We start from the raw sequence: 17,170 nt of genomic DNA, 5'->3' as shown, positions 1-17,170 counted from the left end.
TTACTGAGACTTCTGACACTGCACCAGGTTACGACCGCATCCAGTACTCCATGCTTCGACATCTGCCAGCGGCGTCAAAGGAAATCCTCCTCAAATGTTTTAATCTCATATGGCAGACAGGAGTGTTCCCCACCTCGTGGAGGGAGGCAATCCTCATCCCTCTCCTCAAACCAGGAAAGGAGCGCACATGTCCCAGTAGTTATCGTAGTATCGCCTTGACAAGCTGTGTCGGAAAGACCCTGTAACGGATGGTTAACCGTCGTCTGGTCTGGTTGCTAGAGACCAGACAGCTCCTTAGCCGCTTTCAGTGTGGATTCCGAAAATTTCGGTCCACAGTCGACAACCTGACCCTCCTCGAGGCGGCTATTCAGCAGGCTTTCCTCCGTCAGCATCACTGTATCGGTATCTTCTTTGATATCAGTAAGGCATATGATACTACTTGGAGACACTGTATTCTTGCACAACTGCATCAATGGGGCTTTCGTGGCCGCCTCCCCATTTTCATTCGGTCTTTCCTGTCTCAGCGGTTTTTTCAGACCCACGTTGGTAACACACTGTCTGATCGCTTTCAGCAAGAGAACGGTGTCCCCCCATGGCAGTGTTTTAAGCGTTACCCTCTTTGCCATAGCCATAAACAGTATAACGTCTACAGTGAGGAGTCCAGTACAGTGCTCCTTGTTTGTGGACGACTTTGCTGTTTTCTGTTCCTCCTCTAGTGTTGCATCCGCGAGCCGTCAATTGCAGCTAACAGTGCGGCGGTTAGAGGAGTGGGCTGCAAAGACGGGTTTTAGGTTTTCTGCCGATAAGTGTGTTTGTGTTCATTTTAATCATTCTCGTCGTCTTTTTACGTTGCCTGCCTTGCATATGGGGGATACTGTCCTACATTTTAGAGACACAGTGCGGTTTCTGGGCCTAATTTTTGACTCCAGGTTGTCATGGTTGCCACACCTACGTGACTTGAAAGCCAGAACGCTGAAGGCACTGAACATCCTCAAGTGCCTCAGCCACAGGTCTTGGGGAGCGGACAGGGCGCGTCTCCTTCAGTTTTATCAAGCTTTCATGCGCTCACGGCTGGACTATGGGTGCACAGTATATGGGTCAGCGAGGCCGTCTTATTTGCGGATCCTTGACGCTGTTCACCATGCTGGGATTCGACTGGCCACGGGTGCTTATCGGACCAGTCCCGTACTCAGCTTCTGTGCTGAGGTTGGCAAACCGCCACTTACCATCCGGCGGCAGCTCCTGCTGGTGCGCCAAGCTTGTAAGTTTCTTGCAGCTCCCAGCTCGCCTGCTCACCATCTTGTTGCCCATCCACCTCTGGACCGCCTTTTTTCCCGCCACCCCCCGGGCTACGTTGCCGTTTGGGATCCGAGTGCAACGTGTGCTAGAGTCCCTTGGTGTGGAGTCTGTACAACCCCAAATCCTGGGTTTTAACTGCCTGCCACCCTGGTTACTGAAGAGGCCCCATGTGATTTTAGATTTATTGCAGTACAAGAGAGATTGCACTCCTGCCAGCGTTTTTAATGCAGCATTTTCTGCCATTTTATCTGAGCACCACGACTATGTAGCTGTTTTTACGGATGGGTCGAAACAAGGGGATTCCGTGGGTTGCTCAGTTGTTTCTCCGGATCGTGTCCTCAAGGTCCGACTGCCTCAGACTTTTACTGTCTTTGATGCAGAATTGTCTGCGATCTTGCGGGCACTGGAGCAGATGAGACTTTCTTCCTCTCCTAAATTTCTTGTCTGTTCCGATTCACTCAGTGCCCTTCACTCATTGCAACGTTTGTATCCGGTGGACAAAATAGTCTAGACCATCCCGGATGCCCTCCTCCGACTACAGCGACTGGGGAAGGTTGTAGTTTTCTGCTGGGTTCCGGGGCATGTTGGCATTGCTGGGAATGAAAGGGCGGATCTCACAGCCAAGGAGGCGTGTCTCGAACTACAAGTATCTCAGTGTGCTATCCCCTTGCACGCACTCACCTCGCTGTTGAGCTCACGAGTCATGCGTCGGTGGGAGGATGAGTGGCTGGAAGTGACTGACAATAAGCTCCGTATAGTCAAGCCCACAACGCGTGTGTGGTGTACTTCCTTCCAGCCCCATCGACGGGACGAGGTTCTCCTCACGCGGCTTCGAATAGGCCACAGCCCTATGACGCATGGCTTCCTGCTCCGGCGAGAGGACCCTCCAATGTGTGGTGCTTGCGGCGTCCAGGTCACTGTGCGCCACGTTTTATTGGATTGCGTTTTATTTTCTGACCAGCGGGCCGCGGCTGACTTGCCGGCGGACCTGCCATCTTTTTTAGGCAACACTCGGACCAATGTGGTTAAAGTTTTAAAGTTCTGTGCCATGTCACATGTTTTTACAAAGATTTTAGGGAGAGGATTTTAATTTGCTCACTGTGTGACAAGCTCGCCCATATTTTATGTAAGTGGCCAGCCAATGACAATTTTGTGTGTCATTCTTGTTGCTATGTTTTCCCTTTCCTTAGGTTTTACTTTCTTATGTAGTATTTTCCCTCTTTTTCCTGCTTTCTTTGAGTGTGTTTTTCAGTTTTATTAGGTCTCTCCACATTCGTTCCTTTTAATGTGTGTCAGGGTGCTGATGACCTCGATGTTGAGCGCCCATAAGCCCCAACACACACACAACACACACACACACACACACACACACACACACAGAGTTGGGAATTCAGAAGGCACCATTTCTCAACCTGTTCCAATGAAGTCAAATGTGTGTGATAGTTGCCAGTCTTGTTTTCCTTTTACTAGCCATGCTTTTGATTTTTCAGATTTTGCAAGTGGAAGAAACTGTTTGTGCATGGTACAAGAAAGACAAGAAAATGTTACTATTTGTGTGATATTAACAAAAAGACACTCATCTGTAAATGAGTGTTGCTAGTTTAAAAACTTTTAGAAGTGGCATGAAAAAAGTTTGCAGGTTTTATAGTATGTTTTTACCCTTAGAGCATACATACAGTCCAAATAAATAAACACTTCTTGGAAGAAGACAGTTTGCAAAATGTCATGGAATTGAGATAGTCATTTACCAAGCAAAACACTGTGATTGTCATTTCTTATAAATATTATATTTTGAATTGCTAATGAAAATGTAGCTTTATGACATCCCCCTCATTTTTTGAAAAACAAAATCAAAATATTTAACATACCCTAATACAACAGTTGTGGGCCAGCTTGATACAGAAGAGGATACAATGGACTTATGACATCCTTTCGAAGCAGCTCAGTGCCTGCATCTAGACCAAGGGGGGCGGGGGTTCAACATCATACTGACAAGTGGGCTCAGACGGCCAAATTCTTTGTAAACCTGATTTGTAATAACTTAAATAACATCACATACCCTCTCAGTCCATGAAATTTCATTTTATCTCCTTCTCTTCTGGGTGCTCCACATTTTTGTCAGGCAATGTATGCCTCCTTCCTGGAGAGGAATCTCTCAAAACTTATGAATTTTTAAAGTGATGTGATTAATATTATATTTATTGTCCATTTATGAAATTGCACAAAGAGATCAGTTGCATAATGTAAATTTCAACTATGTTGTTTGATATGTAAATTCATTTATTTGGAAGTTTGTTTTTTTTTTTTTTTTTTTTTTTGAAAATGTTTTACAGTAAACAATGTTGGTGTTATACTAGAAAAACCAATGTGTTTTATTGACATGACCGAAGATGACATAAAGAACCATATTAATGTCAATATAATTCCATGCAGTATGATAACAAAGATGATATTACCTCGTATGATGGAAAGGAAAAAAGGAGCTATAGTAAACATAGCCTCTACTGCTGCTCTGCAGCCTACACCAATGTTTGCTGTTTATTCAGCAACTAAGGTAATATTTTGACTTCTTTCATAGCTTTAGGTAGTTAGTTAAAAGAAAATTAAGAAGTTGTGAATGATTTTTCCAATTTAGTGTTGATAATTTGCAGGTGTATATGGATTACTTTTCTCAAGCATTGCAGTATGAATGCAAGGACCATAATGTTTCTGTCCAGACCTTAATACCTTGGTTCGTGAACACAAAAATGGTAGGATACAGCAAACAATTGCAAAACTCATGGTTTGTACCAAATGCTGACAAATATGCAAGGCACGCAGTAAGGACCTTGGGAATAGCTGAACGCACAACTGGTTACTGGCTACATGATATAATTGTAAGTTACAAAATTATCCTGCTCTTCTGTGCAATAATGTAAGAAACAAATCCATGAAATTATCAATTTTATTTGAAATTTTGCTAACAGTTATTACTGCATTTATTCTGATAGTACAGTTAACATGTCATTCTCCATAAGAAGCATGTATGAGTTTTGAAATTTTGTTGGTTCATTATTTCATTATTAATTTGTTTTTGGTCTACAATGTAGCTGTACTGTTGGAATAAGCAGTCACTATAATGTATTATAGACCCTATTGTATGCATACTGCATAAACTTTAACTGACTGGATTGTGTAGCTGTTGATTAAAAATCAATTTATAGAAGAAAATATGAAATTTTATGTTAATTCTTTGAATTTTGTGGTAACTTGTATTCTGTATTCTGATACAAGAAAATATCACCATAGTGGATATGAACAAATGCTAGGTCATTAGTCTTCACAAATTTGGTTGTAGCATCTACATTTTTCAGATGAAAATTAATAGTCAATTTTTCATGTGATGATACCATTAGTGATTCTGTGCCTTATACAAATACTATGATTACAGTTGCTTGTAGATTATGTTACAACTGGGAACCCCCTCCCATATTGTTATATTAAATACACTGAAAAGTCAAAGAAACTGGCACACCTGCCTAATATCGTGTAAGCCCCCCGTGGGCACGCAGAAGTGCCACAACATGACATGGCATGGACTTGACTAATGTAGAAAATAGTGCTGGAGGGAACTGACACCTTGAATCCTGCAAGGCTGTCCATAAATCTGTAAGATAATGAGGGGGTGGAGATTTCTTCTCTGAGCAGCACATTGCAAGGCATCACAGATATGCTCAGTAATGTTCGTGTCTGAGGAATTTGGTGGCCAGTGGAAGTGTTTACACTCAGAAGAGTGTTCCTAGAGCCACTCTGTAGCAATTCTGGACATGTGGGGTCTCGCATTGTGCTGCTGGAATTGCCCAAGTCTGTCAGAATGCACAATGAACTGGAATGGATGCAGGTTATCAGACAGGATGCTTACATATGTGTCACCTGTAAGAGTCATATCTAGATATATAATGGGTCCCATATCACTACAACTGCACACATCTACCAGCTTAAACAGACCCCTGCTGACAGGCAGGGTCCACAGATTCATGAGGTTATCTCCATACCCGTACACATCCATCTGCTTGATACAATTTGAAATGAGACTCATCCAACCAGGCAACATGTTTCCAGTCATCAACAGTCCAGTGTCGGTGTTGACGGATGCAGGTGAGGCATAAAGCTTTGTGTCATGCAGTCATCAAGGGTACACAAGTGGGCCTCATTATCTTACAGATTTATGGACAGCCTTGCAGGATTCAAGGTGTCAGTTCCCTCCAGCACTACTTTCTACATTAGTCAAGTCCATGCCATGTCATTTTGTGGCACTTCTGTGTGCTCATGGGGGGCTTACACGATATTAGGCAGGTGTGCCAGTTTCTTTGACTTTTCAGTGTATTTAATATAACAATATGGGAGGGGGTTCCCAGTTGTAACCTCTGAAAGCCCATATTGATGATGTTTCATTGAATGGTTCACACACTGACACTTGTTCATGGCTCAGCATTGCAATCTGTAGCAGGATTGCATTTTTGTCACGTTGAATGATTCTCTTGAGTCATCATTAGTGCTGTTCTTGCAGGATCTTTTTCCAGCCACAGCAATGTCAGAGATTTGATGTTTTACCAGATTCCTGATATTCACAGTACACTTGTGAAATGGTCATACGGAAAAATCCCCACTTCGTCACTACCTCAGAGATGCTGTGTCCCATCACTCATGCTCCGACAATAATACCATGTTCAAGCTCACTTACGTCTTGATAACCTGCCATTGCAGCAGCAGTAACTGATCTAACAACTGCACCAGACACTTGTCTTATATAGGCATTGTCGACTGCAGCGCCGTCTTCTGCCTGTTTACATATCTCTCTATTTGAATATGCATGGCTGTACCAGTTCCTTTGGTGCTTCAGTGTACATGCTGAGAGGTAAATAAATGTATTATGAAGTAAAATATTTTCTTCTGCTGTGATTAGCGTGAACATGGCATTAGTCATATGTCTTTCTCATAGTCTACACATTTTTGGAAATTTTTAACTGCCATTATTCTCTTCACATCCCCCACAGGGGCTAGAATTGGACCGTGTTAGTCCTTGTTTACTGTAAGAGGTGACTAAAGACCAGTGCAGGGATTGTCTTATCCATGGAGAGCTCCCAAAGTTGATGATACAACACTGAAAAAGACAGACTTAAGGCTTGATTTGGATAACATAGTACTTTGCTCTTTTGGTTAAAAACATCTGTGGTCTCTCTCATGGTCATAACCCCTTAGTTTTCAAAATTTCACAGTTTTGTGGGCTCTCTGGGGAGGAGCACCTTTTGTGGCATGTAATCCGTTCATTGTGTGTCATCTCCCCAAGTACCCTTTCTCATAATGGTTCAATTCTGACTTCTGATAACCAACATGCTAGCCAGTGTACCAGGAGATATTAGGAAGAGGCAGAACGTTGGCAATGCTTATGGTTGTTGCTCCCTGACAATGCGGAAATTGCACCTCAGATACATGAGGAATGAGCTCCCCATGTACACTGTCTAGTCAAAGGCATTGGGAATTAGGACATTGGTTAACATGCCAGGTAACAGCTTGACGTAGTGGGTTAGGTCTCACAGAGGCATCAGGATGGACGATCTCCAGTGAAGGGAATCAAGCTTTCATGGAGCAGTGGAAATGATGGTTTCACCATTATTGAGGTGAATCTATTAAGTTACCTCAACAATAGTGTTGGAGGCTTTTGCTTAAATTTCAGTTGGAATTCTACTCTCTCCCTGGTCAAATATAAGAGCAACAGAGTTAGTGCTACTAATTCACCTATCATTGGCTAATATTTCACTATCAGCAATGTCCGATGTTGGTTACCTTTTGTTGTGTGGTGATGTTAGTTGTTCTCAGCATGTGTTGTCTTTCTGCTTACTTCATCTTTCTGTTTCCAAATTTCTTTAGCCCTGCCCACAGAACGTTGAAATTGCCTTGCATAGTGATCTCTCATTTCATTTTTGCCTTGAAAATGATGGGGTATTCACTTGTTGACCTTCTGCTGGTTGTCAGATACCCTTACCTGGCTGTGTTCCCATGAATTATTTGAATATTCAGTATGCTAGGAGAAGCTCAAGTTTCATGTTGCCTTACGGGATTGTAACAAAACTTACAATGCAGAGAGTTATAAGCTCATAGTGTTCATATCCTTGACAACACTACAGTAAGCAGACCAGGTAGGAGAAGTGGAGTAAAACAGTGTGTCAGTATTTGGTACGCTCTAGAACTGAATAAGAGTCTCTTAAGAAGAATAGATTTTAGATAAGCATGGGGAAGTAGCAGTTTTTGAAATCTGACAAACATGTGTGTTAATTAAAATGTTGAAGTGTACTCAGTCAAATAAGTAACAGTCTTGGAGGTGTACCAGTTGAGATTATTCCTAATAAATAAATGCACAAGATTCAGGGACTCGTCTACACTGTTGGTCATTAAAATTGCAAACTCCAGAGTATAGCAAATAATTAAAGGTTACTTATTGTGTGTATACAGTATAGTAGTAAGAATTTGAATGTGAAATTATCTGCACAGAGGTGCCACATCCCTAACCCAGGTGGGCATCAAGCTGAACTGAGATTGAATGAGAAATACAGAACATCATTCCTTGTTGCTTCATCTATGTGCCAGAGTTCATCAGTTATAGCTGCTGGCAAGTGTTGGCAACCCATGATCGCATGTTCGCAATGAGTGAGACATTTGAAGAACATGCTGGACAGGGCAACTGTCTAACACCGTTCTATCAAGGTAGGCCAGGACAGCACAGGCAACATGTGGTCATGTGTAATCTTGTTGAAGGTAAACTCAAGGGTACCTTAAAGATAGGGCACAGCCACCAGTCTTAACACATCAGAAACACAACACCTGCTGTCCAAATTACCAACTGTGTGATCCAGAGGTTACTGTGTTGTGTACCCAATGGCAGCCCATACCGTCGTACCAGGTACTGGGCCTGTATTATGATGACAAATGCAGTCTGGCAATGTCCATTCTCCTTGGAGCCTCCACACATGGATACAAGTTGTACAGGTGGACAGCAGCAGTCTGTGGATGTTTGCTGATGATGCTGTGATGTAGGAGAAGTTATCTTTGTTGACTGACTGTAGGAGGACACAAGATGACTTGGACAAAGTTTCTAGTTGATGTGATGAATGGTAACTAGCTCTAAATGTAGAAAAATGTTAGTTAGTGCAGATGAGTAGGACAAACAAACCCATAATGTTCGAGTACAGCACATGTTGATTGTATATTTAGGCATAATGTTGCAAACTAATTGAAATGAGATGAGCATGTAAGGATTGTATGAGGGAAGGTGACTGATTGATTACAGTTTTTGGGAGAATTTTAGGAAACTGTGGTTCTTTTGTAAAGGAGACAGTAAACAGGACACTAGCATGACCCATCGTTGGTCATTGTTGGAGCGTTTGGAATCTGCATGATGTCGGATTAAAGGCGGACATTGAAGTAATTCAGAGGCCAGCTGCTGGATTTGTTACTGGTAGGTTCAAACAACATGTGTTTATTACAGAGGTGCTTCGGGAACTCAAATAGGAATTACTGAAGGGAAGGCGACATTCTTTTCGAGGAGCACTATTGAGAAAATTTAGAGAACCAGCACTTGAGACTGACTCAAAAATAGTCCTACTGTCACTAACACACATTTCACCTAAGGACCATGAAGATCAGATTAGAGAGCTTAGGGCTTGTACAGAGGCATATAGACAGTCGTTTTTCCCTTGCTCTATTTGCAAGAGGAACAGGAAAGAAAATGACTAGTAGTGGTGCAGGGTACCCTCTACCACGCACCATTTTATGTCTTTCAGAGTATGTATGTAGATATAGATGTACACAGAACTGGGACTTACCTGAAAAGATGATGTGGTGTCAATCCTGTGTCCAGTGTTGTTGTTTGATACACCATAGTTGCTGCACCTCCCTTTGATGCCAAGCCAAGGGAAGCCACAATGATGGTTGCCATGCTTGACGATCTGTGATGCTCCAGATGTTATTGCAGTGTTGATGTGGATACTTGTCTTGGTCCAAAAAAGGTCAGTCCTAGTTTGAGGTACATGACGTGACTGAAGGATCCTACATGGTCAAGCAAACAATATGTCTGTCCTCTTGGCTGCTAGCCATGTGGGGCCATAGAGATCATGTAAGGCACTGAAGATGGTTCTCTTTAATCATTCTTTTGATATTTGTATGACAGTTGTGGAAACCTGACCAGCCCAAGCAGAAAATTCATGGAACAATAAACTGTAGTCTCGATAGGCCACGATACTGTCACATTTGACTTCCAACACATACTAGTAGACATTTCTCCTTACACAAGGCATAATATGACCTTCTCAGAAACAACTAACATTTTAATGTGATTTCTGAATGATAGACTTGCTGTGTAATCTTTCCTTATATGCAGAATGTAGATTGTGTTACTCCTACCTACTCTGTATAGTTGTGCTGAAATATTTGCTTATCAAAGTGTGTAGAACACTTCTTACCAGTTGATATTTGTTGCATGCTGCCTTCATGGTGATGCAATTTTAATGGCTGGCTCTATATATCAGGGCTTCATGGTACATACTGTCAGAAAACTGCACATTGAATTAAACTGCTGAATTTATTCACTTTATTTGCTGAATTTGTCATGGGCTGGAAGGTAATGAAGTAGACACTCAATCTTTATGGTCTCCTGTGAAGGAATGTTTTACCAGTGAAGGCCAAGGTCATGATATTCCGGTGTGATATAAAAGCATATGCGTTCCTCACATATGAGGTGCTCTAAATGTCCAATGTGTGGGTATGTCTCCTCCTGCTGTTTTCAGGAGCCATCTCCAGGCACTGTGAATGGATAACACATCAAAAAATGTTTTGTGAATTATCTCCTGTATGTATGAATTTCATGAGACTCTGCTCTTCTTCATCACTGATATGCCACAATACGAGAAGGCATGAAAGCCCCTTGACTATTTATCATACCAAAATATCAGGAAAAATTTGGTAGCTTCCAGCCTGCTAATATGTCATCAAGTTTTGTTAGTACTGTGACGATCTTTTACCTGACCCAAATGCACTGATGTCATCTACGCTTCCAACACCAACCATTAGTCTGATTACGTACTTCATATGGAGAGACAAAATAGCTGATGCCTGACTGCACTATAGCCAGCTTTCAGCCACAATGTGCAAATGACTGTCATCAATACTGAATGCAAACCATACTCACCTAGAACTGCAACAGTATTGAGACATTGCCATATAGATGTAAACAAATTTGTGTTTCATTATTGTTTGTCATGTATGCATGTAGCAGCCACATCAGGACCACTTTAACTGTTAGGGATCTTTTCTAGTCATATGGATTATAGACAGACCACCCACTTAAGAGAAAAGATATCTTCTCCATCATCCACAAAATTTTTGAGCTGTTGAAAATCAGCTTATTGGTGCAGCCAGAGAAGTATAAGGCTCCTGAGTCACCAAAGTCACACCAGGAAAAAAGGAAAAGATTCAAGATGAAACTTTTCTCCTCAGCTCCTACTACCATTGATCTAACCTTACCTGAATGTTAGGAAATGAAAGTGAACATGGTACCTCTGAGTTGAGTAGTATAAGAAAGACAGTAAAATGGTCCCAGCATGTCTCTTTTTCTTCATATTCCTCCCCATAAGCCTACTCTATAAAAGTTTCTAAGGCTATGTTGCAGTGGAACTAGAATGGCAGTTATCATCACGTGATGACATTTTGAAAATGGTTGCAGTCATGGAACGAGGGGATAAAACAATCTATATGCCCCTGTTCAAGCCTTATTTCTCTTACCTTGTCTTTGCAGTCCTTACATGAAATGTACATTGGCGGCAGTAGAGTCACTCTGCAATCAGCTTCAGGGATACCCATTTAAGTTTGCGAAGCATCTCTGTAATACTCGCAACATATATTCGTATATTCATTGCATTTCAAGAGCTCAAGAAGAAATTTGAAAGACTATACCCTGTTGATTTGTCATTGGCTTGAAGACTTCTTAATTAATAGAACCCAGTATGTTGTCCTCAACTTTGAGTGTTAATTAAAGGCAAGGTTATCATTAGGAGTGCCCCAGGGAAGTGTTGACAGGATCACTCCTGTTCCTGTATACATAAATGATTTGATGGATAGGATGAGCACCAATCTGTGACTGTCTGCTTATGACACTGTAGTATTTGGGAAAGTATTGTCACCGAGTGACTGAAGAGGGATACAGGATGACTTGACAGAATCTGTATTTGTTGTGATGAGTGGCGGTTTGCTCTAAATTAGAAAAATACACAGAGTTGGAAAGTAATATGAAATAGATCAAACATTTACGGATGGTAGTATGGAAGGTGAATGGTCAGTTTTGGTTTATTGGGAAAATTTTAGAAAAGTGTAGCTCATTGATGAAGGAGATCTTGTGTGTAACACTGATGCAACCAATTTTTGAGTTCTGCTCATGTGTTTGGGATCACTACCAGACTGGATTAAAGGAAGACATCAAAGTGATTCAGAGGCTAGATGCTATATTTGCTTTTGGGTAGATTGGATCAACATGCAAGTATCACAGAGATGCTTTACAAACTTAAAATGGGTATACCTGGAGCTGACTGCAGAGTGACTCTACTGCCACCAATGTACATTTCATATAAGGACTGCAAAGACAAGATAAGAGAAATAAAGCTTGAACAAGGGCATATGGACTGTTTTTCCCCTTGTTCCATTTTCATGTGGCATAGGGAAGGAAATGACTAGTAGTAAAACATATTCTGATTCTTTATTTGCCGTTGAGCACATGCAGTGAAATAGACATTACAATTATGTCAAGATACATAAGAAGTTACTACATTAGTTAGTGTTTACATTACAAGTAAAAATTATTTATGCTACATTAATTGATTGTACAGTATTGCAGTAATAGAGTTAAAACTCAATTTCTATGTTAAAAGTATCCAAGAATTCTGTAAGACTGTTGTATGGATTGTCTGTTAACCATTTGTGCAGTTTACTTTTAAAATTATTGAAAGGTATATTGAGTGCAGTGTTTAGTAATTTTTTAAATAATTTCAAACAGTTCACTTTGTGAGAGTTGCCTGTTTTTGTCAGCCTATGTCTAGGAATGTCAATACTCTCTTTGTTTCTGGTGTAATGTAAGTGTATGTTCTCTCTGGTGTTAAATTTTGTTATGTCCTTTTTAGCATATGTCAGTGATGCATAAATATAAAGATTTATCACTGTCATAATTTCCATTTTGATGAAAAATGGATGGCAGTGTTCCCGTGGACCAACCTTGCACGTTATTCGTAGCACCTTTTTCTGCATCAGTAGTACATCACTGACATGACATGAGTGTCCCCATAGTAACAACCCATAAGATATATGAGACTGAAAAAGTCCAAAGTAAGCTGTTCTGAGATATTTGTTACTCACTAGATCAGACAGTTTTTGGATGAGATAGGACACCCTCGATAACTTTTTGCAGACGTAGTTGATATAGGGTTGACAGCTATGTTTGGAATCAGTGTGTATTCCAAGTAGTTTTACGGATTTTGGTTCTACCTCGTTAGCCAGTCCCAACTGCAGATGCTGAGTTTTCTCTGGATTACATAGAAGTTTGTTAGCCAAGAACCAGTTCAGTGTTAAGGTGAGAGTGTCCTGTGATTTCTGGTGTAGCTTTCATAAATCTTGATCTGTGCTGATTAAGGTTGTATCATCCTCATAGCAGATAATTGACTCCGACCCAACATAAGATGGCAAATCATTAATTGCAACAATGAAGAAGAAAGGACCAAGGACAGAGCCCTGAGGTACACTAGATGTGACATTATTCATGGAAGAGTTTCTGTTTTGAATTGACACAAATTGTCTCTTGTTATGTAGATAAGAGTTGATTATTTCTAACTCAGTATTATTTATACCATACTACTTCAGTTTGGCTAGTAGGATCTCAAAGGGGATACAATCGAATGCCTTACTCAGATCACAAAGTTCAAGTGAGACTGTTTGTTTATTTTCGAATGCTGTTAATCTCTGATTAACTATTTCAAGGACTGCAGAGGTGGTAGTTTTCCCTTGTCGAAAACCATGCTGTCTATTACAAAGGAGGTCATACTTTTCAAAATAGTTTTTCTTAGCTCTTTGTCGAAAATTGCTTCAAATATTTTGGGAAAGATTGGTACAATAGACACTGGTCTATCGTTTCCAGGGAGGTGTTTTTTCTGCTTTTTGTATATAGGTATAACTTTGGAAATTTTGAGCTGATCAGGGGAAACTTCAACTTGTAGGCATTTATTCATAATAAAAGCAAGTGGATTGCAAATGAAGTGTATTGTCCTTTTTATTGTGTAGTTAGATAGCCAGTAATAGTCCATGCTTTTCGAGTTTGAAAATTTTCTAACAGTATTTATTATATCTGTGGGTGTGACAGGGTCCCAGTGAACTTCATGCCCTTTAGGTAGCTGATCAGCAAGTATATAAATTGCTAGTATGTCTCATGACTAGTGGAGAATGTAAGTAGACGTAGGTGTAGACTGAGCTTTGCCAGTAACTACCTTCCACTAGGAACTATAATGTATGCTCCAAGAACACTGTGAATATTAATGAAGCATCCAGTGGTGTCCACACACTCACAGACTCTGCTGCCTTAATTGGAAAAATGCTTCCAAATATTGAACTAGAAGCATTTGTAGCTCTGGTGCTGATGCCTTGTGAGGTATAGGTGTGCCATATCTATTTACCATGATACAGGAAGATTACATTCCAAGATATAGTTGGCCTAGAGGAGCTGCTGCCTCCACCGTTTCTACTGTTGGGGGACTGCAATACCCATAACCTACCTGGCTCAAAACAGTAGACCTCCATACAATGTCTTGATAAATTGTTAAAAGTGACTGAACCATACTGCTTCCTGTGTCTTTTATTTGATAAGTTGGTGTGGGCTGCTACACAATGATGCCAGATAAAATTCAACTGTATTGTAAAACTAAATGCTCTCATGCCTTCACTGACACCATCTAAAGAGCTGATAGTATGGTTGTTTTAAGACTAAGGATGTAGACTGTATGGATCCATATTACTGTCAGTGTTAACCTTGCTCTGTCGTGCACCATAATGACATGTAGCTAGTAACTGAATATTTTGTGTGATTTCCAACACTTATCTTAAAGCAGCACTGATCATTGTGTTGTTAAGAGTCTGATATCAATAGCTGCTCATTAACTGTACAGTAATGGTCTTCAGATACCTAAAAATCTGTGTTATCCATTTTATCTTGTAATCAGAAGAATTGCACTGCCCCCCGGGCTTTCAGGTAATCTAGGATATTAGTGAAGGTTCTTAGAAATGACTCCCATTATCTCCATTAGATTATATATGTTTATCCTCTTCTTACGTACCTTATTGCCTCGTAATTCATGAGATACATCTTAACTTATCGTGTGACAATACAGATCATGCCATCTTCTAGTGACCGTTTCTCTCTTATGAATGTTACAATTCAAGAGCTATTTGTACTTTATAGAGTCAGTGACAAAGTGTTCCCAGGACCTCAGCTAGGGAGGGGGACCACATTGTGGTTGCACAATGAATGGTGAAATGCTTTCGATATTTCACAATAAATGTTTCTGGGTTAACTTATTAGTAGTCAGTTCTGCCTTTCTACAAACTGGTACAGAATTGATATATCTATCTTCATTGTGCAACAGTATCTGAGTTTGGTTTACGAAGATAATATTTGTTATGAGGGGGTGGGGTGGCTGTGCCCTGTGTTTCCTGGTGAGTACAGTCATGGTCAGCAACCAAGTTGATTATAAATTTACGTAATCAATTGAGTACAAAGAGTGAGTGAAACAGGGGGGAAAAAAAGATATAGTGTCACTGATAGGAGGCTTCCATACTACAATGAAACACCAACAAGTTCAGAAGTAAAGTCTTTTCACAAACAAGATAGACATTTTGTGCATGTTTCTGCAAAAGAATATACATTGTATTTTCCAATTCCCCCCCCCCCCCCTCTCTCTCTCTCTCCCTCTCTCTCTCTCTCTCTCTCTGTCTCTGTCTCTGTCGCTCAGTTGGGAGGGGGGGGGGGGGGGGTGACTGTTCATAACTACCAAGTATCACTGCTCATCTATCACTCTAACCACAATGGTACAATGCCTATATGATGAGACAGTTACAGGACTGAGTCAATGAGATCCCCTGGGCATTCCTACATTTGGAAATTTTGGTATACATATTGTGCTAGTTTCTAATGCTTTCTCTTACTCCAGGATACAAGAAGCTGAGAGACTTAAGTGCTCTTATTATTGTAACATCTGGGTTTGCTTCAGTAACCACTGTCTGGCATGATGAGCATTATGTGCCTCACAGAACTGAGATTTTAACATAACTGCCAGGGTTATGACAGTAGTGTAAATGTTCTTAAGGCATTCAACATCGTGTGATGAGGTGAAGTTAGTTATTTGCTTGATCCATAGGTCATAACTGTGACCACCTGCAATGTTGCAGAACAGGTCAGCTTTGCATTTATATTACACTTATAAAGGTTTTAAGGAAGTTGCATCTCGCAGCTCTCAAATATTGAAAAAAAGACATTTTGACTGTTTCCAGAAAAGCTGCTAATTATTTATTGGCTGACTAGTTTTGGGCTCTGCCCATTTTCACAAGCAGTCTATTACACAGAACAATTTTTTTATGAGTGGGTGCATCAAATATGGATAATAAAGGTATCAGTAGTAATATAGTCCATATGGCAACTACTTATGTGTTTTGTATCTGGTTTATACTTGGTGTGGACAGTGCTGTTAATGTCATCACACTTTAGATGCAGCTCACATCTGTGTTGAAATATGTCACTATTGTAGCTACAGCTTACTAAGTAGTATTCAAATGTATTAGCATAAGATATATTTGTTCTAATTGTGTACCTTCATTATCCAATATGATCTGATACACTTGGCAATGATATTTTGTTTTCAGTGGAAAATTTGTTCCCATTGGAGTTCACTGTGTGTTACAATGACTTACTTTTTTAGGCAATTTTAACAGACGTTAATGCAAAGAATTTTTTTGTATGTGTTGTTTTTGTGAATGAAGGTACTACAAATAGTGTAATGCATGAATAATCAATATAGTTTACTCCGCTACCAACAAAGTCAGAAAGCAGAATTTACACAACTTCAATGAATGACTAGTGCTACCACTGGTAGTGACATGTGATCTGCAGCAGCATGGCAACAGATGCCATGGTTTGGGTGTTGATGATACCACCATATGGTGTTGTATAATCTCTGAAATATTCAATGTACTCTGTGACTACATTAATATCACTGACTGTATTCAGTGTGGGGCACAGTATTCCATTACTTTACAGTTGCACAATGAATTTTCTGTCAAAATTCTTCACAGCAGAAGATAAAAATTAGTTTGATTTAACAGTTAGGAAAATTATGTAAAAGCTTTATTTCTCATACTGAAAGTATCACCATAATTCCAATCTCCATGATCTACTGACTACTGAAAGTGCCAGAAATTCAGGCACACCACTGTGTGATGTGAAGGTCAGGTAAAACATGAGAGATGTAGTATATTCACACATGCTATGAGACACAAACAACATTCTAAGAACTAAGGATGACTAATGCATACTATAATCTGATCTGGATTTTCCAAATCTAAGAAAAGAAATCTTTCAGTGGAAAGTGCATAGTATCAGTGCACGTATGGAGGGAATGAAATTGTTAGTGCAGTCCATGCCACTGTACTTAAGCCTACACATGAAGCATTTTAAATGTTCGAATGCTTCTATTCTCATTGTATGTAGCTCCAATGAAAGGATGCCTCAGTGGAGACAGGGATAAATGGACAG

The 17,170-nt window shown here is 40.3% G+C and overlaps 1 protein-coding gene across 1 annotated transcript in view; it reads left to right on the top strand.

The window, feature by feature from the left end:
- Window positions 1–17,170, top strand: part of LOC126248487 (hydroxysteroid dehydrogenase-like protein 1) — a 123,162-nt gene that overhangs the window by 86,511 nt on the left and 19,481 nt on the right. The window contains exons 4-5 of the mRNA XM_049949512.1: window positions 3,633–3,853; window positions 3,951–4,175. Coding sequence (XP_049805469.1) covers window positions 3,633–3,853; window positions 3,951–4,175 — 446 coding nt within the window. The remainder of the gene's footprint in view (window positions 1–3,632; window positions 3,854–3,950; window positions 4,176–17,170) is intronic.

Source organism: Schistocerca nitens, chromosome 3 (genome assembly GCF_023898315.1).
Source record: "Schistocerca nitens isolate TAMUIC-IGC-003100 chromosome 3, iqSchNite1.1, whole genome shotgun sequence".
Taxonomy (NCBI): domain Eukaryota; kingdom Metazoa; phylum Arthropoda; class Insecta; order Orthoptera; family Acrididae; genus Schistocerca; species Schistocerca nitens.
Note: the sequence above shows the minus strand (reverse complement) of the source record. Positions and strands in the feature narration are given on the sequence as shown.